The sequence below is a fragment of the Uranotaenia lowii genome, chromosome 1 (assembly GCF_029784155.1).
Source record: "Uranotaenia lowii strain MFRU-FL chromosome 1, ASM2978415v1, whole genome shotgun sequence".
NCBI lineage: Eukaryota > Metazoa > Arthropoda > Insecta > Diptera > Culicidae > Uranotaenia > Uranotaenia lowii.
The window spans coordinates 205151123-205174315 of NC_073691.1; the positions used below are offsets into that span (position 1 = coordinate 205151123).

The window sequence follows — 23193 nt, forward strand, 5'->3', positions numbered from 1 at the left end:
TGCCTGCGCTAATTGTGCCGGGTGACTGCATCGGAAAAGGAAGGAGAGGAAGACACTTGTTGTTGTTGTGCTTGAGGTACTTCAAGCAGTTGTTGGTTGACAGACAAAAATAAAAGTAACTACCGGCAGAGGACGAGGGGGTATTGTATTTATAGTACATGGGTACTTGATTGCGGCGGCAGGCAATGGGTGATGAGGATCCCAAACTGGTTTGTCATCATCGCGACCGGCAACTGACGACGACGACGACGTCTGCTCTAGAGACCAGCCAGCCGTTGCTTGGTTGCCGTTGTCATCGTCATCGTTATCATCATCTGGATGATGTGACGACACTTGTCGATGCTCTATGCATGCACCACCGCACTGGGACCAGTTGTTGTTGTGAAGCTCCTCGTAGATCTGAAGGATGAAAGAAAAACAAACCAGCCGAGAGAAACGGTTTCGGCGTAGTCGTCGTCGTTGACGTTTAATTGTTGTTCTTTCGTTTTGCACAAAGTCGCGAGGCGAGGCGCTACCTGCTGGCGGGCGGAGGATCTCATGCGCGAGCAGATACATTCATGTGCGGTCGGATGGCGGCGCTGATTCGCCAAGTGTGTGCGATCGTTTCCTTTTACTGCGATCGATGGTGAGAGTTGAAGCCGAACTAGAACAGCCTTCTCGAGATCTCGGCTCGGCCTGAAGTTCATGGCCAGCTAGTTTGGGGCGCGACTTGGCTCACTGGGAAGGGAAACGGAAGATGTGCGGGTTGTTAAAATAACAGGTTTATCGTCGTCTTCTGCTCCACCAGACGGACGGGTCCTACGGCGAATCCCAGCCTGAAAGCTCACAGCTGCAGCAGCTTTTGTTTGACGAGATCCGTTTTTTCTCACGTGAGTTGGGGCACTCACTGGGGATAGCGACCGATCATCGTTCGCCGATTGCTAACCTTTTATCTGTTTTAATTCGAGTCCGCCGCGGTTTGACGATTTACCATTTTGACAGCTACACAGATAGCGCCACAATCGCGCCCCGATTCTACAAAGCAGCTGTTTGTTGGCCGCCATGTTGTGTGCCATGCAGCACGTTGTCGTCGATGACGATGTGGGAAAAGATCCTACTTTTTACGATCGTTCGTCCATCGGGAGGAAAAAAAATACGAGATGCGATAGATCAATCGACGGCGATCGATCGTATTTTCAAGAGAAACGTTTTAGTTTTATAGCGCTCAGCCCTGAAGCCGCTTAACCGGGGATGCGTGGAAAGATGTGGTCGCCTTTAACCCTGGTGCTGGATCAGCTACGTTAAAGAACTTTATCGCTACCTCCAGATGGTTGTCGATAAAGTTTGTCCCACCGGAGTAATTAATTTCCAATTGCCACGCTGTGTCGCGTCGCGCCGATGATCGACCGGACCGGATCGGACCAGAGAACTAAATCACGAGGAAACGATTGACAGGTTGTTGATCCTCCGATTCTGAGAAGTTTGGCTCCCTTGAGCTGGGAACGCGAGTATCGGTTATTCTTGAAATTGAACTTAGGTTTCCTGCATGGGGAAGGGCGTGCGATGTAATTGGTATTCCAAACCAGTCTTCTACCGCTGCTTCTCTGTCTCATTAGCGCTACAATTCAAGTTCAATAGAAGACCAGGAGGAGCGTTGAAAATATGTCGCGATTCTGCCGCAAAGGTCATTTGCATTTAAATCGTTACTTCACACTTGCATCGAAGTAGTCTGGTTGCCCCTGCTGAACGAGTCCGTCACCATGGGAGATCGGCATGGCTAGGCGAGACGTTAAGTGAATGTTTGTAGATTTATTTTTTCGGTCATAAATTTCCATGGCTTGCTACCATACATATCTTTTTACAGCGAAACTGGTTAAAACCTAAGGGAGTTTAACTCGCATTGCAAAGAGGAAAAACACGCGCTCTCCGAAATGGGTAATTGACGGCGGAAACCTGAACCTCCCGCACTGCAACCGAATGTTCCAGGTAGTGATGTGAGGTGATTTAAATTCTGGCGCACCTGACTGGAATATTACACGCACTCGGTGTAGGTATTTCGTGGGACAACAGCCCGACAACACACGCCTAGGGGCGTTCAGAAACATATCGTTTGGAACCACCTCGACCAGAGCGATCAAATGTTTTTTTTTAAATTGTAAGTCGTGACAGCTAGATTGTTGGGCGTTTTGGAAAGCTTTCGGAACAGTTGTCACCGAATTAGTGCATAATTGGTGAAGTATTTTAGAGATTTGATACTTGCTTTATTTTTAACAGGAAACAACTTCACAAAAAGCTGAGGATACCATAAAAATGGAAATATTGATGTTACGTGACTCTTTGTACAAATATTTCGCCAATTCATAAAGGTAATCCAATTTTTTACAGCGAGCAAGATGAACTGAACGTTATTACTAAAGAAACTTTATCAGTTTTTCTCAGGTCTCGTCAAAATTTCATAACTTTTAAAGAACCTTAATTTTCCAGATTTTTTTTCTTACATATAAGCTATTGTAGCAAGCCCCGAAAAGCTTTGTGTGTTATCGATAGCTCACATATGGGCTTGTGATATAGCTCAGTTGGCAAGTCTGTTGTCTCCTGAGCCGATGTCCGCGAGTTCGAGCCCAAGAGTAAACATCGAACACAGTTGTACCGGATAAGTTTTTCAATAACGATCCGCCAACTGTAACGTTGATAAAGTCGCGAATGCCATAAAGATGGTAAAACGACTATAATCGAAACAAAAAAAAAAAAAAAAAGATAGCTCACATGTTACAATATGAGGTTTATGGACACTTAACTAATCACTGACTTGTAACAAATCTTGTCAAAAAAACTATTTGCGTCATGACGCGTCACTTTCAGATGTCACCATTCCTCCTTTTCAAACACTTTTTAGAAAGTTGTCCGTTGACGTGTCGAAAAAAACTTGCCTGAACTCGAGCAAAAGAAAATGAAGAAAAAAATTAATATCAACGGCTGATAAAAGTTTTTAAATTTGCCTTCTTTAAAAGTGTAAATAGCCGTAACAGATAACACATTTATTTTTCAGCTTATAAAAACCACACAAGCTCTACGAAATTTTTTTTAACTCCAATCACCAGCAGCCATCAGCCGGGAACACTACATTTTTCCGGGAAGGAACTCTAAATTAAATCCTTACCTAATGTATTGAAAAAATAGCCTCCAGCCTTCCTGTATCACTCCAATGACTAATTCCAGTCTCCTGATATATGGCAGTTGCACTTTTTCGTCATTTCACTTTGATTTTTGTAACATAAAATAAACTTAATTTAAACAAAACTTTCACAGATGAAGAAAAATACGCGTTCGGCTCGCACAAGGCATCGCCTACTCCTCCGGGCTTTCTTCCCAAGGGAGGGCTTTCAATTTGGACAAAAAACATCAACAACGGAAAGTCTTTGGTTGTGGTCGGAACTTATTGTGTGAGGTGTATGAAGCTCTATAATACCCGACAATAATAAGCATACAAAATCCTCACAATATGGGCATTAGGGTGTCCCAGAATTGCATAACATCTTGAAATCTGGGGGCTCACCCTTTAAATGGTGAATTAGGATGTGGAAAACGAACTTTTGTATGGGCCAATTAAAAAAAATTATGTTTAGAGGTTCGGCAAACGCGATCATCAAAAAATTTTGGGTTCAAAAATTTTTACAAAGCTTAGATATTTTACATTTTTTAAATTTTGTTTGGGTTTAATACTACGGGTAAAAAATAAATGAACCAAATTCGTAATTTTTTTAATACCAATACCATCAAAATATGCGATTTTTTGTGTACTTTAACTTTACTGAACAAAGTATGTTATATGTATCATCGTGTGAAGAGCTATTTACGGATCAATCCTTGTGAATAATCGCAATTTAGGATATTTTTTATTTTAATTATCATATTCGTCATAATAAATACCTTCTTGAAATTCAAAATGCTCGTGAAATAAAAAACTTAGTTAGGGGTATCATCAGAAGGCCATATGCCTAATTTGAGCTGAATCTGATAACGGGAAGGGGCTGCACTGAATCTCAATAACAAACTGGATTTCATCAAATATTTTTTCTTTACCAATCGATTGCTTGATTATGTTGATTTTATTGAAATTTTAAGTAAAACTAACATTTCACCTGAACACTGCGGACTTAAAACAAAAAAGTTATGGCTGTTCAAAGATTGTTATTTGGCCTCAAATGGCAATTCCGCTGATCGAAGAACTGTTGAATCGGTTCAGATAAGTTATTTTAGTAGTAATTACTCATGCATACAAATGAAAATATATCTTCATGAAAGTTGAAAAATTGTCCTTTCTAATGTATTTTTTTTTGGTATGTTCGCAACTTTCAGAGATATTAAACAATGAAAACATGCTATTTTTAGAAGAAATCACTAAAGAAACTATAGTAAACAAAGAGGCGCAATCTGATCCCTTTTGAAATAATGAGCTTGCAACTCTGCTGTAGGGCTGCCTTTAAGACTGCTTGGTTTTGCTCGATTGGAATGGACACTGACAGATAATAAAAAATTCCAATCGTGACATTTCGTCTCTTTGTTTACTATAGGCTCGTTAGAAATCACCCAAATAGTACCATTAAATTTCAAACTAGTGACTTGACACCTTCAATGAAGTTGTGTAGTTTTACAAATGTCGCAACTCTCTCATAGAAGCGTTTTCTCAAAACTCGCTTCGAAAAAAGTTAATGTCTTTAAAACATTGTTTTCAAAAGATAGAGCTTTTACGTCTTTGACAAAGCTTTTTTAAATTTGATGATCTACAACTTTTCTGAAGTCGTCATATTTTTTTTTGTTTTGATTATAGTCATTTTACCGTCTTTATGGCGTTCGTGACTCATAGTGATGAAATGATAAATACAAAAAAATAGAAAAATTATCTCACTTATAAGTAAATTGATCAGGAATAAATTCACATAGCGCATTTAAAAATGATGAAACATAGTAGAACATACTATAAAGCTATTTTGACATTTAAGCCTTCAAAAAGTCTATGATCACGTTTTCGAGTTTTAAACCACTTTGAAGATCACTGTGCAACATGAACAAGTATTGGGATTCTACAGATGTTACCACATACGGACCATTACAGATGCTTCTGCTGACTCTCCTTGAGCAATTACTGGTAGTGAAGTAACTCAGTTCTGAAAATATGAGCGTTGGTAAAGTTAACCCTGTGAAGAGTTTAGGAGATCTTTGGAAGGTATTTTGAGCTATTCTTGTATTTTTTCTGTTCAAGATTCCATAAATTGTTGCTATTCTTTGGTGGTTTCGATTTGATTGTATATAAAACAGTTCTAGGTTGTTGAAGTATTTAAAAAAAAATTACGGGAACTTTATTGTTATTCTGTATATTGAAGATCCAAACCCAAGTAACCATTTTAGCTTTTTTATGGTCAGCACAACTCAAAGAGATTTATATAGCATTAATCTTCATAAAAAGCTAAAGCGCAATCTATACATCACCAGTACTCTAATAAAGCGAAAATCTGGTTATTTGACCTTGTTCTAGGAATGTCATCATGACTAACTTCATTAATTTTGATCACCAAAGCTTTTATAAAGCTTTTATGTTATTTTGAAAAGAAAAGCGGAAGCCGCCATCTTGGATTCCAAGATAGCGTCATCGTACCAAAATCAGATTTTCAGTTATTCAAAGCATTTTTAAAGCAGATTGAGAAGTTCAACTTCTACTCGTTGAGCTCTTTCAGCTTATACCCATATTCCGGAAGTTTCATGCGATTTTCAGTTGTTTACAGCATTTTTGAGTTGAGTTGATGCCGCCAACATGGATTCCAAGATGGCGTCGGACAAAGAAATTGGACTTCTACTCGTTTAGCCTTTTCGCCCAATACCCATATTGTGCATGCTTCATGAGATTTTCAGTAATTTACAGCTTTGAAATGAAGAGCGGAAGCCGCCATTTTGGATTAATGATGGCGACAGGCAACAATTTTTTTTCTCCTACTAGTTGGGTCCTTTAACTCAATACTCATTAGGAGTGTATTCGAAAAAAATACACACTTTGTTTTGTGAAAAACTTTTGAATACATGGATGTAAATTGATTGAATTTTCAGTGAAGTTAATGTTTATGTTCACTGTTCACATATGTAAATTTTTGTGACGTTCTGTCAAGCAGTTTTTGAGATAGCGTCCAATGAAAAAAAAAATTCGATTTGAATTTCTGGGCAACACGTGCGTCACGAGCATGCATACTATAGAACACCTTTTTCCAAACAAGGCTATTTTTGATAACGTTTGTTGTTTTTTGAAGCTTGACCTTCAAAATTACTCAAAATTTTGAACTTGATCGAAGTATAAACAAAATTATCCGATTTTCATTCTTCGGCAAAACAACGACATATTTGACTTTTTATCACTCCATGACAGTTTTTGCGTAATGGTACGATTCCAGATCTAACATGAACAGTGTAAAACTTTGTTGGACCTATGGAAGTGCTTTGTATAGAAAGTGATCACATTTGGAGGCAGAATTCTTTGTAGTTTTAGCCATTCATCATGTCAATCGAGTAATTTACAGTTTCCACAGATCGTTAGCTTCTTCAAGTACTAGATATAATTTTTTTTCAATTTTTTCTCTTTGTTTATCACCGGGAAATATAGGCTGGAATAATCAACGAAAAGTTTCTGGTTGGAAACTTGCCAGGTGACCGCTTAAGAGTTCGTCCATTGAATTTTTTTCAAAATATCTTCACACAAGCAGTCCAAATATTTTGCGCACGATTTTATCACCGTATTTTGTTTATTTTACCGGTGGGCAGCTTTTCTACCTTGTAGAAATAAAGTCATGTCTATTTATAAGTCAGCTAGGCGAACAGTCAGAGTAATTTGACTTTTTTATTACTTCCTCTATACATATTTTCGGATGGAGCTTGAAATACACTCTTATTCCGTCCACTTCTTGGAATCAATAATCTTCGCTTTTATTCGAATTTAGCTCACTATGTGGTTCTCTTGGGTTTCTTAAATGATTTACCTTGTGAAATTTGGTCGAATATTTGATTTTTAGCTGATTCTGGTTCTCCCACTGGAACTTTTATGGATTTTTTTCGTTCCTTGTCAAAAAACATGTCCAGGAACTTCAGTATTGGACGTTATCTAAAAAACCACTTGACAGATTGTCACCAAATATTGTACACGTGCATATTACATTACTAGGTAGCTTCACTAAAAATTTTATCAATTTTTATCGATGCATCCAAAAGTTATTCAAAAAAGTGTCGCATTTTTTTCGAAGACACTCCTTATTATAGAGATATTCGTACCACTTCCGATGATTCAAAGTATTTCAAAGATTTTTGTTATACATGTTTTGTTTATTTTACTCAAAAACTACACACATGACTTATCAAAAATGGGAAAAATGGAAATTTCAATTCAAATATGTGCAATCTAGCCTGAGCGTGTCCTGTTTTGACATCTTGATCGAGAACTGTCACCTATGTTGTGGTATGAGCCTACTTGGTTGAATGATTCGACTGAATCAAAGCAATCGAAAGATTCCTTTTAATTCAACCACGGTAAATGAAAAGTTCATATACCAGTATTTCGATAGCAACTTACTACCTTCTTCAGTGATCGAAAACGTTCACTGAAGAAGGTAGTAAGTTGCTATCGAAATACTGGTATATGAACTTTTCATTTACCGTGGTTGAATTAAAAGGAATCTTTCGATTGCTTTGATTCAACTGTCACCTAATTTTATGGCGGTTTCAAAATCAAGCACTGCGTGCCTTTATAAAACCGGCAACAAAAAGCTTGGAGGAAACTTCTAAATTTATGTTTTGTTGGAGTTTTAATAGAGCATTCAGAACTCCTTTTTAGCAACTTGAACAAGTATAATTAGTATATGCGAACTACCTTAAAACAAACGGTTGATTCTAAGAATTTTCCATGACTTTAATAAAACAGTTATAATATTAAATGCATATAAAATGCCAAGTCACAATAAAACTTTCAAATGCTAGTTGGCTTTATCTGTGTTACTTGGGACAGGTACTGTATCGAACTAAAAAGTTCCCGGTGTATTCAAAAACATCACCAGTTCGAAACAGTTTCGAACCGGTTGCAATCGGTTGAACAAACAGTCATTGGAGAAGAACATGTTAAGTATGATCACAGTGTACTGAAATGGTTTAACACAAGCTGTTTCTTAGAACAATTCAAACTGTAACAAACAAATTCAGATTCAAAGTACCTACAAACTGCCCCGAATTCCTCACATTGTTGCACTGGTGTCCAGAACCGCTCCGAAGGGGAGGAAGGAAGTTGATTCAATTTCAATCTATGCAAATGACCAGAAGGCACACACAATTGCGCGAAGGTTGGTTCAGTTAGCTGCTGCAGTTCAGAGACAATTGCAAATCCGCACCAAACTCTTTCGTTTTGCGGGATTGTGCATGGGTGTGAGAGCGTAAACCTGATCGAACGTGTGGTGTCGCCGGGCGTTCGTTGAAAAGCGCAGATCACCGTTTTTTTCGCGTCGTTCGTCGTCGTCTTCGTCCCCATGTGGCTCGCTTGCGGGACAGGAACAGGGAGCTGAACTGGCAAGAATTAAAAGTGAAAAAAAGCGAAAAAATTCCCACAGCTCACCGCGTCGTCGTCGTCGTTTGTCGCGAGGGAACCGGTTTGAAAATGCGCTCGCCTCCACCCCTCGCACACATTTGTCGTCTGGTTCTCTTTTTCATTTGGTCTCTCTGGGCTGAGGCCCAGGGGTAAGCGTAATTTAAATAAACAAACAGTTATTTATTTATTATTAATTAACTTACAGGTATATTCGCTCTCTAAGTATGTGTGATTTTTCAAGAGTCAATAAAGCGCGGAAAGCGGAGTACCCGGCAGTACAGGTACCCACTATGGGTAGACTGTAAGATCGGTGCGGTTCCGATAGTGGCTGATGGTTGGCTTAGGTCGCGCAAATAGAGACTTAATCGAAACGTCTCGGGCTTGGGGCCTTTGCTTGGAACCACACACGACGACGTTCGGGGATGGGAGCATTTATTTTCGGTTAAGTAAGCTGACTCTTATTGTTTGATTCGGGTGACAAATGCGGTGCACTTTAAAGTGGGTAGCGCGTTAATGTGACTTTATGACCGATGACTGAGTCATTCTGGTCGAAAGTTTCCCACAAAAGACCTCAATGCTAGACAGGTAAACTTAAGCGACGAACCCCGTACTAGAATTGATTATTTCGATTTTTACTCATGAATTTTTTTTCAAACAGTTTCGCCCCAATGTCAAAAACAAAAAAAGTTGTCGAGCTGCTTCTGCTTCAAATGGAACTGGAAGTGGAGTACTTGGACCGGAAAATCCACCGCAAGGAAGGCCCCAATTCGTGACCATAAAGCTGTAAACCATTTTTCACACCATAAATCGCAAACTCGAAAAGTTTTGGTTTTAATTAGTAGGAACTCTTTCAACGGGCTCTAGCCTCTAGGCTTATCCAGGTGTGTGGGGTGCGAACGAATTCGGTCATTTGCTGAATGATGAACCGAACCGGGGAGTTTGCACGTTTTTATGGTTGGCTTCCTTCTCCACCTTTCGCGTGTCCTCTCACCTGGTCTGGATCTAGTAGACGCTAGAAAACTAGTGCCGAATTACAGCGCCCGCATGAAGTGCCGGGGCCGAGACGTCGCCACCGTTTTCGTGGTAGCTCATTTCCGGTGGATTTATGATCTGGCCGAAAGCTGACGGATGGTGGCAGCAATTAAAGTCACTGACGATGACAGCCAGCCAGCTAGAGCGAGGAGAAATGGACGAAGGGGCTAAAAATAGCACGCGCTCTGCTTTTTTGTGTTTTGTTTTTGGCTGCCAGCCGGGACGGGACCACAGCTAGCACGTGCTGATAAGCTCTTATCGAAACGAGTTGTTGGTTGTTTATTTTTATGTTTATTTTGGATGTCCGGCATCTGGGTTTCAAATTTGCCACATTACTGTTGCTGCTTGAAGAATTCCACATGCAGTCGCTGGAATCGACAGATTGACTTACCTCATCGCGGTCGCACCATACTGCTAAAATGACACTAAAACACAATAAGATACAAACAGATAAAATCCATGGTTTTTTTCGGTTGTTCCCGCGGAGACGTTCGAAAGTCGCACCTCGGTCAGGGACAGCCAGCCGGACTCCACAAAGGTTTACATTGTCGTGTTTTGTTTTTATTACACCCAGCAGAACAATAAATTCCTCAACTCCGACCGGGGCCTGGGTGTGATTTTCACGGTTCCTCAGCTCTCATTACACTTTGGAGTTCCGTTTTGTTCCGAACTTTGTATGACAGCAAATGCTGTTATCGCTCGGTGCGTTCCGACACTTACGCACTTGGGCCGCCTTGCCCTGGCAGCCAACAACTTCATCTCATAAACTTCAACTGAAGCGGTCCACCGACCTCTAACAACTGAATTTGTTCCCTGTATTTTTTTTTCTCTTGCGGGACCAACGGGAACGGATCAGCCCGGATCGGTCCCGGTCATTTCCCACACAATGGCAATTAAAGCGAATCGAAGAAGCGAAAATTAAGAACACGGTCATACCGGTGTTCCACAACACTCGTCAGAGCAGGCGGTGGTCATAACGCGACAATAAACCAAAGCAAGCGTTAAATTACTTCGCCGGGACCCTTTCACCTGGGCGCAAAATCGCGGCGGTCGGTCGGTCCAACGTTCAAGGGATGGAAACATGCTTCTCGGCCACAGAACAACACCAACTATCATCGAACGACGAAGGTTTTGTATGGGAACCTGGCTGGCGGCCACCGGGCCGCGCCGCAGTGTCACACAAATTATGAATTCTACTGAAAATGAGCTATGGCCCTCTGGCTGGCTGGTAGAGCCCTCCCGGTGAACCGGATAAGGTACCAATTGTTGTGCAATGATGCGCGACCAAATGGTGCGCTGCGCTTTCTTGTCCCGGTTCGGCCAGCCGGCTGGTCAGTTTGTCGGTGGTTGGCCGCCGCAGTTGTAAGCATATCGCATTCCTCCTGCTGTTGCTGCTGCTGCTGCTCGGGGAATCATTCCTGAGAACTAAGTTTTCTTGGTTCGCGAATCGCACACATATGAACGGTGATTTGCCGATGCAGAAGTTCTTAACTTTTGGCAGTTGAAAATATTTTTTCGTCACATTTGTGAACTATTTTTGACATTTTTCTAGTGCAATTTTTGAGAAATTTTTGTGACATCAGTGTGACATTTGTTTAAGATTTAATATTTTTTTTGACACTTTTGAGGCATTTTTGACATTTTTTACCTTATGCGACGTTTTTGCGATCTTTTTGTGACAATTTTTGTGACATTTCTGTGACATTTCTGTGACTTTTCTGTGTCATTTCTGTGACATCTTAATGTTATCTTTGTGACATTTTTGTGATACGTTTAAAGACATTTTTGTACAATTTTTGGACATTTTTGAAACACTTATGTGACATTTTTAACATATTTGCGACCTTTTGCGAACTTTTTGTGACTTTTTGTGATCTTTTTGCGACCCTTTTGCGACCTTTTTGCGACCATTTTTGTGACATTTTTGTGACATTTATGTGACATTTGTGTCATTTTTGTCACATTTTAATGACATCTTTGTGACATTTTTGTGACACTTTTAAAGACATTTTTTTTGACATTTTTGTGGCATTTTTGTAACATTTTTGTGTCATATTTGTGACATTTCTATGACATTTTTGACATTTTGTGACATTTTTGTGACTTTTTTCAGACATTTTTTGAAATCTATGTGACATTTTTTTGTCATATTTGTGTCATTTTTGTGTCATATTTGTGTCATTTTTGTGTCATATTTGTGTCATTTCTGTGTCATTTTTGTCTCATTTTGTGTGTCATTTTGGTCACTTTTGTCATTTTTGTGAAATTTTTGTGGTATTTTTGTGAAATTTTTGTGACAATTTTGTGACATTTTTGTGCCATTTTTGTGCCATTTTTGTGACAGTTTTATGACAGTTTTGTGTCATTGTTGTATCATTTTTGTGTCATATTTCTTTAATTTTTTGTCATTTTTGTGATTTTTGTCATTTTTGTCATTTTTGTGAAATTTTTGTGGTATTTTTGTGAAATTTTTGTGACAATTTTGTGACATTTTTGTGCCATTTTTGTGCCATTTTTGTGACAGTTTTATGACAGTTTTGTGTCGTTGTTGTATCCTTTTTGTGTCATTTTTCTGTATTTTTTTGTCATTTTTGTCATTTTTGTCATTTTTGTCATTTTTGTCATTTTTGTCATTTTTGTCATTTTTGTCATTTTTGTCATTTTTGTCATTTTTGTCATTTTTGTCATTTTTGTCATTTTTGTCATTTTTGTCATTTTTGTCATTTTTGTCATTTTTGTCATTTTTGTCATTTTTGTCATTTTTGTCATTTTTGTCATTTTTGTCATTTTTGTCATTTTTGTCATTTTTGTCATTTTTGTCATTTTTGTCATTTTTGTCATTTTTGTCATTTTTGTCATTTTTGTCATTTTTGTCATTTTTGTCATTTTTGTCATTTTTGTCATTTTTGTCATTTTTGTCATTTTTGTCATTTTTGTCATTTTTGTCATTTTTGTCATTTTTGTCATTTTTGTCATTTTTGTCATTTTTGTCATTTTTGTCATTTTTGTCAATTTTGTCATTTTTGTCATTTTTGTCATTTTTTCATTTTTTCATTTTTGTCATTTTTGTCATTTTTGCCATTTTTGTCATTTTTGTCATTTTTTTCATTTTTGTCATTTTTTTAAACCAAGTAATTAAAATCTGACAATTGGATTTTCAATGTTCGGAAATCGCTTAATTTTAGTATGGCGACCGTCACAAAACGTATTATACAAATAGTTGTGTGTAAAAGCTACCTCGTATCACTATTGTTTGATTTGAGAAACTCTGTCCTTCCAGTGGAAACCCTTTTTTTGTTCAACAACAGTAAAACATGATCTGACATGCACATTCATGAACATCAACCTCACACGCCGGAGAGCGGAGCGAAGACGGGCAAAATCTTGAACACCAACGACATCATAAAATCGGCTGATTTGAACAAAACGACTCCAAACACCCCAGAAAAATGTGGGGACACAGGCTCGATGGCAGCTCAGACGCCCTTTTAGCCTTGCGCGGTTGATCAAGTTACTCTTTGCAGGGATGGGGATTTTTTGGGGTCTGCAAAATTCTGGGTCCAATTTGTCGTGGCCCTCATCAGCCTATTTTCGGCGGTGAGGTGACGAGCTCTGCCGACTGGGTGTGTGTGACAACACTTAAAAAGATTTGTGTAATCGTTTCTTCCGTACGACCGGGTCATCTGGGTCCAGGGAATAGGAAGAAAAATTCATGAAAAAAAAACGAGGATTCAAATTTCTCAACTTGGATGGAGCACTCGAAAGGATCGTAAGGAGAGCCACAAGACGGCAAACTCTGATAGAGTCTCGCGGAGGATGGAGGTGTTTGGTTGTTTTTTCTTCGAGAGAGTGCGCCGACCATACGACTGGATCGAATTTCGTCAGGTTTGGAAACCGGGCGGTTTTTATTGTGGTGTGAATCTGTTTAGTTATGACCTCTCCTCTTGGCGGTGTAGAATCAGCGCTGCGCGGGCACTAATTGGAGATTTATGGCTTAGTTTTTTTTCCCGCTTGTTTTCTATTGAGGCGAACGAAGGGGGGTCAAAAATCCCGCAAAAAATTCCAACCTCTGATTGAATGTTATGAGCGCTAAGCCCGAAGCTTAGAACCGAGTGTGGTCATAAATATTTCTGCTCCGGGCCAATAGAGCAATAAAATTAAAATTTTGAAGAACCGCGCTTTGACCCCGACCCCGTCGGACAATGAGCGCGAAAGGTGTGGGTGAGTGAGACCGATCCGATGGATTGGCATTCATTTTTTAATGAGGTCCTATTTTTCGGGGGGGTTGAGATTTCATCACCGAAAGCCATGCGTCACTGATAGCGAAGCATTGAAGTTTTGTCCTCGGAACCACGTGTGCCATTAATCACCCCGCCGGAATGTCCCGCCGAGATAGCTCCAAGTGCTGATTGATGGGCACTGATAAAGTGTGCGAGTGTGTCGATCGTTGCTGTTGTTTATGGCTTTCGTCTATTTTCCGGTCCGAAGAAATAGCAAAGCACCGTAGACGGTGACGACAGTGTTTGACTATTCGATTTTTCTCCTACTTCTTGAAAAGGAATCTGAAATGAAATTAACCTAAGTTTGTCCCTTTGAAGAGAACTTGCGGGAGCGTTTTTTGTTGCTTGACTATTCAAATCCAGCTGATAGAGTGTTTGGGAGAAGATTTCGTGGGCTGCGATAGAAATTTAATGACAGTTGATCGGTGTTTAACGATGTTTCCTATCTGCCGTCGAGTGGATTGATCTTTATTGCCAGATGAAAATTACGCGCTATTCTGATCCTTACTTTGAAATTTTAGAACCACAAGTTTGAAACCTTAAGGGAGCTGGGTCTTTTTTTTTTTTAAATACTTTTAAATTTGTTTCTTAGCCTAAAACCTCAGTTCTGTACAATGCGATACAATACGATGAGAAACGATACGTTATGATACGATATGATACGATACGATACGATTCGAAACGATACGATTCATCTAAGCAAGTGTGGGAGAGCAGCTGAACGAGCTTCCTGCAGTCGGTGATGGTGGAATTCAAAGTTCGGGTGTATCAGTTAGGATGGACATGGCAGGGATGAGCCAATTGAGATCAATTAGCTAAGGTAGCGAGCAATGTTCAGAAATGTGTTAAATCGCCTGAACCACTCACTATATTAGTCATCATCCATTGAAAGATATAAGGTGTAGTATTCAGTCCAAACGGGAGACTAGTGAATTCGTAGTGATCTTCCCAAATAACACCGTTTGTTTTGTTGTGAATTCAAAAATTGGGCTAGTAGCTCGCTATAAACCTTGAAAAGTTACGAGGGTGTGTGAAAAAAAAAACACACGAAAATGCGCTAAAAGCACCTAAAGGTATGCAATTTAACTCTAATCCACTCTTGAGTGTCAATATGGCACTGGCGGCTTGCAACTTTAGTCGGGTGCATCCAAATTCTAAAAAATCCTCGGGGACCCTCGATGAATTCATAAAATCTTTAATTTTGCATCATTACTTTTTAATATTTTTGAAGTCTCTCTAATCAAACAATCAATCAATCAATCATTACTTTTTTTATGGATTCACCCTAAAACCCCGGAAAAAAATCCCTAAACAGACCTTGAGAGTCAATTTGACACTGTTCGCTTAAAACCGCTATATCTCCCTTGTTTTTCAACCGATTTCCACAAAATTCATAGTTTTGAAAACCTCGTATCGCAACTGAAATACGATACGATACGATGCGATGCGATACGATACGATCAATTTACACAATATTAATGTAATTGTTCGAGTTCCTGCACCACTCAAATGATATTGTTTGTGTTTCTGTGGGTTATTTCACAATGTGGGGATACAATTGCTAGAAAAGTTCAAAATGGAGCTACCGTGTTAAGACTAAAGCCAGCGCTACAACCAATTTAGACCATGCAAACAAAAATCAAAAAAAATCTCTTTTCGATAACTTAATTCAATACCAAATCGAAAGTAAAATTTATTCCTCCTCCTAGGTGTCAAACGGATGATAACCACCATCACCTCCACCAAATTACCATATAATTTTCAATCAATGACCTCGGCCTTTTTCATCGTCGTCGTCGTCGTCATATCATCGATCGGCGCTAAATTCCGCCGCATCTCGGCGAGGACGGGTTTCAATTAATTAGCCCTGTTAATAACTGTTATTAAGTTCGGTAATGAACTGTCTCTGAGCATCTGCGTCGTCGTTGTCGTCATTTTCGTGGTCGCGACTTCGATGTTGATTTTTTCCTTCGGGAAGTGTGTGCGTAATTTTGACACCGAATGCAAAAAAAACCCCGTTGAAAAGGGAACGCGAATAAGTACGCGCCTCTCTTTTTTTTTGGAGATGTGTCATCATCTTCTTCGTCCGGGGGTCCTTCTTTTCCGGCTGATTGCGCCCGTAATCAAAAATCGGTGATGCAATTTTCGGGATCCCTCCCTTGTGCGACACATTGACGACGGCGACCATCAAAAGTGAGGGACATTGAGTTTTTGGAAGACGAGCTCTCCTTCCCCAAGGTATCAATCAGTCAAGGTTGCCAGCTTTTTTTGCTTCCTAAGAGGAGCATCGCGATAAAGTGTCGGTTTTTTTTTCTGTTGTGTGTTCGGTTATTATAAGACACAAAAAAAGCTCTTAAAAAACTTAAAACAAGTACTCGCTCCCTTCCCTTCGCGAGTGTGGCACCGCGGTCTGTGCGGTAATGATGAGGTGTGATGATTTCATTATTCAAATAAGAGTGCGCCGGTGGTGGGTTTTCGCTTTCGATCGAAACTGAGAGAAGCAGAAAAAAAACCGAACGCTGGCCGTCAGTTTGTTTTTAACATTTTTTACCCCTTCAGTTCCCTCCGATTGGTTATTGCCTGACTGGGGGTTTCGACTTTTGGTAAGGCACGGATGCGCGAACAGCCTAATTTGGGCGCAGTACCGATTTCCATCAATGAAATTCAAGCATTTTTATTCAAGCCGGCTTCTGTTGGATTGTGTTTACTCTCACGCTTCTTAGCGGGGGAAACATTCATACTCTTAAGTGATTTGCTTGTGATGAGAACGTAGCACTTTTTTCTGGTGTTGTTACTTTTCAATACGGACAGGGTCAGGTCATGGCGTCATGTTTGTTGTTTGCCTTTTTGCTTAAATATATTTATTTCGACCATCGAAAAAGATCAATCGAAATCGAGAGTGATTTACTGTTGGCGGGTTTTTCTTCTTGCTTTCGTGTTTCACTTCTTCCACGTTCGAGGCTGGGAATCCGCTTGGTTGAGTCTTGGGGGCGAAATTTGCAACTTCAACTGTGGGAGAACAGCTGAAGCAGCTTCCTCCAGTCGATGGTGGTGGGATTTAAAGTTCGGGTGCACCACTTAGAATTGCCAAGGCAGGGATTGTGTGTACTCAGCACACCCCTGGGAAGATGATGTCGTGTCATGCAGCAACCCTACAGTATAAGTATGTCATGACAGCTGACAAGCATGAGCTCCGAGGTGATTTAGCCTCTTTCGCATTCTAGACGCCGGACAGACCAGACGTGTATCCTTTGCGGTAAGTAAGGATACAGCAGACTAAGGTCCGATCCGCACATTTGGCGATTCCTGCCAGGAGCTTGCTTTATTGCAAGCAACTTGAGAGGACCAGCAAAAAAATTGATTCCTTATTTTGGAAGAAAATTAAGAAATTCCCTTACAATTCAGGAATGCGTGGACGGGAGTCCGCATTGCAAAAATGGCGTCGACGGGAGTCCGCTTCCATGTGATGACGGGAGTCCGCATGATTTTCCCTAGTGTGCGTTGACGGGAGTCCACGTGGTTTATTTTTGAGTGCGTCGACGGGAATCCGCATGATTTTCCAAAGTATGCGTCGACGGGAGTCCGTGTTGTTTATTTTTGTGTGCGTCGACGGGAGTCCGCATGATTTTTCAAAGTATGCGTCGACGGGAGTCCGTGTGGTTTATTTTTTTTGTGTGCGTTGACGGGAGTCCGCAAGATTTTCCAAAGTGTGCGTTGACGGAAGTCCGCGTGGTTAATTGTCGTGTGCGTTGACGGGAGCCCGCATAATTTTCCAAAGTGTGCGTTGACGGGAGTCCGCATGGCTTAATGTCGTGTGCGTCGACGGGAGTCCGCATGATTTTTCAAAGTTTGCGTCGACGGGAGTCCGTGTGGTTTTTTTTTGTGTGCGTTGACGGGAGCCCGCATGGTTTTTGATGCGTGCGTGGACGGAGTCCGCATGAATTTAAATTGCGTGCGTAGAGGGGAGTCCGCATGGTTTTAGATCTGTGCGAAGACGGGAGTCCGCATGGTTTTTGATGGCGCTGCCGGGATTCCGCACAACTTTTAAAGGACAGTAACGTAAGACAGCTTGAATTTATTGATTAGAGTAGAGTCATTTATATGTTTGTTCCGCAAATACATTTCACTGTATTAATTCGTTGCTAGAAAATCAATTGTGCCAACCGGAATTGCTCTCATCCAATAACTGACAACATTTATCAAAAGACACTATAATTTGATGACTCCTCATAATGCGTCGAAAACAACGAAAATAGAGACCACTTGGTCGTGGCCTGTCTAGATTCAATTATAGTAAATTTCTTGACTGAACGAAATGGAAAACTACATGCATAGACACAAAGGAGGGATAACCTTACGCAAGCAAATAGATAGATATGTACGATTAGGTCTTCAGGATCCGGAAGATGACGTGAGCGTATTTACTAGACTATATAAGACCTTGATATAGTGGTTCTTGATGAAATTTATCAATAACGAATATTATGGAAGTGAGTATTATCGATATGAATTATGAGATTTTCGAAACAAGTATTTTTATATAAAATCTTTTCTTTCTTGGGACGAGAAGGGAGATGTGTGTACTCAGCACACCCCTGGGAAGATGATGTCGTGTCATGCAGCAACCCTACAGTATAAGTATGTCATGACAGCTGACAAGCATGAGCTCCGAGGTGATTTAGCCTCTTTCGCATTCTAGACGCCGGACAGACCAGACGTGTATCCTTTGCGGTAAGTAAGGATACAGCAGACTAAGGTCCGATCCGCACAGGGATGAGCCAATTGAGATCGATTAGCTAAGGTAGCAAGCAATGTAGGTTGGCGTTCCATTTGCGGTGTGGGCGCTAGCTTGAAGGTTGCTGAATATTTTTTGTTTTGAAGGGTTTTAAGTCAAGAGCCTCTGAGTCAAATTTTTACTAGGCATATTAAACTTTAAATTTCAAAAGAAGAGTAAGGTCATTATTAATCCTATGTTGATGTTATTGTCAATGTTCAGAAATATGCCTAAATCGTCTGAACTACTGAGTACAATACTCATCATCTATTGGAAGAAATAAGGTGAAATGTTCAGTCCAAAAGGGAAACTAGTGAATTCATAGTGTTCTTCCCAAAAAAACACTGATTGTTTTGTTGTGAAACTAGTAGCTCGCTATAAACCTTGAAATGTTACTTGGGTTTGTGAAAAAAATATGTTGAGAAGTTGGTTCAACACAGACACTACAACCCTTTGGAAACTATTGGGAGAAATGTCTAGCCCGGATGGAAGACGATTGAATACAAAATGAACTTTAACACTTGAGGAGGCTGGAAAACGTTTGTTCGGATCCTCCTTTTGATAGGAGCTCTATAATACCTATTGAAACTAGATAAACATCAAAAGATGCGCTCAGTTTTTTCGCAGTTAAAGTTAAATAAACAAATTTCTAGTCACTTTCATCACTGGGTCACCCTAACAAAACAACGCGTCGTCGCCGCGAACCTACCCCATAAAGTCTCATAAAAATTATCTCAACGACCAACCGTTTCCGGTCGCGAACCAAAAACCTTTTCTCTACAACAACTTACAACCGCGAACAAATAACCCTCCCGACAGACAGACTATTTCGTACCTCTTGGCAATTTCTCACGCCTCACACCTCGCAACCTCCCTCCAGATCCCCAACAAACCGGTCGCTCCATCGATGCACGGTAATCGTCAATGCAAATCTTTATCGACCCTCGATTTCCATCGTTCAAATCGGTAGCCACCGCTTGTCATAAAAATAAAATCTCGCCCGAGTTCGACGCGACGCGATCGTCGTCGGATCGATCGAATCTCAGCCAGCAGCACCCCGATCGCAAACCCGATTGATCGATGTACTCACCGACTCACCCTTCTTTCGAGTCCCTCTTTGGATTGGCTGGTAGGATTCGTGTGAAAATTTGGTCTCATTAAACGTTGAATTTCGTCCCAATTGTCACTTTTCCGAACTCTTCTCGCGCATCGTTCGATGATCACCCAGGCGTTAATTCGTCGAATTTTGAATTAAATGAACCATAAATATACTCTTTTGGCTAATGATACTTTTTTCTTCGCGTTTTTTTTCTGCGTCCTCTATTTGTGGTGTCTTTCTCCAGTTGCCGCGCAGTGATCGGATTCGTGGAGCCCCGAGGCACCGAAAGGTGCTCCGGGCTAAACTGTCCAAATATTGATCGTTTATCGATTTTGATTGGCGGATAGAGTCGAGCCGAGCCGATCCGTCCATCGATCGTTGGATCGTCGGGGTCTCGCGATGAATAATTTCCTAATTAGTGCCTTTGCGTTTGCCTTTTGGTTGGTCTCGTTTGAGAGAGGGTTTTTTTCTGTTGTTGTTAACCAACCACCAAGTGGACATTTGAATGCGATCGACGACGCTAATGAGCGACAGCGGACTAGATCGACCCCAAACTTCAAGCCAGACGGATGAGAAGTGAAATAAAACGTCGACAAACGTTTCCCAATTAAATGCGGGGACCACCCGATCGGCTTCTGTTCCGTTCGGGCAAAGAATTTCCTGGAAGATGTCTGCCGTTGAGGACAACGACGATGGTGATTCGGTACCGGAGTTTTCTGACGTTGCGTTTTGGGTTTCGGTCGGAGCGAAATCCCACCGTAAACTGTCGCCAAAGTTGGATCGGACTCGGGAGGGATCATAAAAATTTCACCGAGAATCGATCCAGGTCGTAAAATAACTCAATTAATTGAGAGTGCAGCGCATTCGTGATTTGAATTGGGATGGTTTGAAAATATCATTTGGCTGACGAAAAATCTTCATTACTATTGCGAAAATTGAACGTTTACCATAGTTACAAAATAACAACACTTTTCCCGTCACAATGTTTTTGAAGCAGCTGTCAAAAAATAAATAATGTGTCACAAATCTGTTTCGTGTCCTTTCCCCCCGATTTTCAACACCTACCTTTTTTTTACGCTAAGAGCAAATTCACTGTGATAGAAGTATTGCAATTTTTGCATCACAGCATGCGAAACTACAACACAAAATTTTCAAAATGTGCAAAAAGTGACAAAATTTGTACCACTTTTTCTCAACACCAGTGAACTTGCTCTAACAGACTAAAACAAGACCTATTTTTCTGACTGGAGATAATCGAAAATGTTGGAAAGAGAATGTAGCTCAAACAGTAGGCTGGAACATGTCGCAAACAAGCATCCGATAATATGAGATTCATTTTCAGTTTCCAAACATACCATGTGTTTTAAGTGCATTTTTTTTAAACTAATATTTTCTTAAACTCTATTTCCTCTCCAGGTATCCTCCTCCGGCTTCTTCGAGATGCAAATCCTGGAGATTGCCAACACCAACAGTCACCTGCTGTCCGGATATTGCTGCGGCATGCCGACGGGGAAGCAGCAACTCCAGACGACCGGTAAGCCAAAACCCTTTCCACAAACCCAGTCCCATTTTTGTGGTTAAGCACCCGAACATGATTGTTTACAAACATCTTTTTTCCCTCCACAGGATGTCCGGCATGTGTGACGGCATTTCGGTTGTGCCTGAAGGAGTACCAGGGCACGACGTCGGCTTCTGGGCAGCTGAAGCAGAAGCAGCAACAGCAGCAACAGCAGCTGCTGGAACCAAGTTCCGAATCGACGTCGTCGTCGTCATCCGCCATGTATGGGTGTGCCTTCGGGAATGCCAGCACCCCGGTCCTCGGCGGGTCAAGTTTTGTGCTGTCCGATTCGGAAGTCGGCCGAGTGACGCTTCCTTTCACGTTCCGGTGGACGGTGAGTCATTGTTTGTTTATTTTCATTTGTTTACCTTCTCGTTGCGGGTTGTGGTTTTTGCATGTTTTTGTTAAGGGGTTGCGCGTCGCTATGCGTATGAAGGAGGGTCACGGTTCCGGAAGAATTTTTTCGGGAGCTAGCTGAGAGAAACCGCAGCTTTCTGACTTTTTGCGGTTTCTCGTCTGTCGAGTGGGATCAGGTTCGTTTTGCGTTTGTTTACCGATCCGTTTAAGTCACTCACCTGCGCGCTTGAGGTGAGAAAAATGGACTCGCAAACTACCGGATCAATGCCAAGGTGGGATTATTACTAATTCATCGTGTAGTTTTTTCTTCGCAGAGAAAATCAAATTTTGGCAGTCTTTTTTGTTCGTTGTAATTCGGTTAGATTTTGGAGGAAAATCCGTTCGAATGACCACAAACTTCTCTATACAAGTGCAAAACGAATCGTATTGTTCCGTAACTAGCTCTTCAACAGAAAAGCTTCAGTGATCAATTTCCTCATCGTAAACAAGAGATCTACAACGAATAACAACTTATTGTGCGTCTTTCGTGCAGCCCAACAACAGCATCGTTGTTTTGCTGTTTGTTTACATTTTCTTGAGGTTGTTCTCTGCGCTGGAGTATGTTTTGTTAGGAAATTGTGTGAATTAAATTTATCGTGTATCAGAAATGCATAAATCACTTTTAGCTTTGACCATTTTGAAAATTTGACAATCTTGACAATTTTGACAATTTTGACAATTTTGAAAATTTTGAAAATTTTGACAATTTTGACAATTTTGACAATTTTGACAATTTTGACAATTTTGACAATTTTGACAATTTTGACAGTTTTGACAATTTTGATAATTTTGACAATTTTGACAATTTTGACAATTTTGACAATTTTGACAATTTTGACAATTTTGACAATATTGACAATTTTGACAATTTTGACAATTTTGACAATTTTGACAATTTTGACAATTTTGACAATTTTGACAATTTTGACAATTTTGACAATTTTGACAATTTTGACAATTTTGACAATTTTGACAATTTTGACAATTTTGACAATTTTGACAATTTTGACAATTTTAACAATTTTGACAATTTTGACAATTTTGACAATTTTGACAATTTTGACAATTTTGACAATTTTGACAATTTTGACAATTTTGACAATTTTGACAATTTTGACAATTTCGACAATTTTGACAATTTTGGCAATTTTGTCAATTTTGACAATTTTGACAATTTTGACAATTTTGACAATTTTGACAATTTTGACTATTTGGACTATTTTGACTATTTTGACAATTTTGACGATTTCGACAGTGAAAATTTTGACAATTTTAGATATGTATGCAGTTTTGTTAAATTTGTGATTTTTGAAATCCCAGATTTTCTTTCGATTGCGCCTAATTTTATGAATTGCGTATGAATACCTTATTGGAAAATCCTCTTGACCCAAACGGATTTTTCTTCTTCATTTCTTATTTAAGTGCATGCCGTTATCAAGTGTCATCTTAAAACAAGTTTACATC

General features: G+C 40.1%; 1 protein-coding gene across 1 annotated transcript in view; it reads left to right on the top strand.

The window, feature by feature from the left end:
• Positions 1 to 23193, top strand: part of LOC129738315 (protein serrate-like) — a 100306-nt gene that overhangs the window by 26070 nt on the left and 51043 nt on the right. Inside the window, exons 2-3 of the mRNA XM_055729499.1 lie at positions 21192 to 21309; positions 21402 to 21667. Coding sequence (XP_055585474.1) covers positions 21216 to 21309; positions 21402 to 21667 — 360 coding nt within the window. The 5' untranslated portion in view covers positions 21192 to 21215. The remainder of the gene's footprint in view (positions 1 to 21191; positions 21310 to 21401; positions 21668 to 23193) is intronic.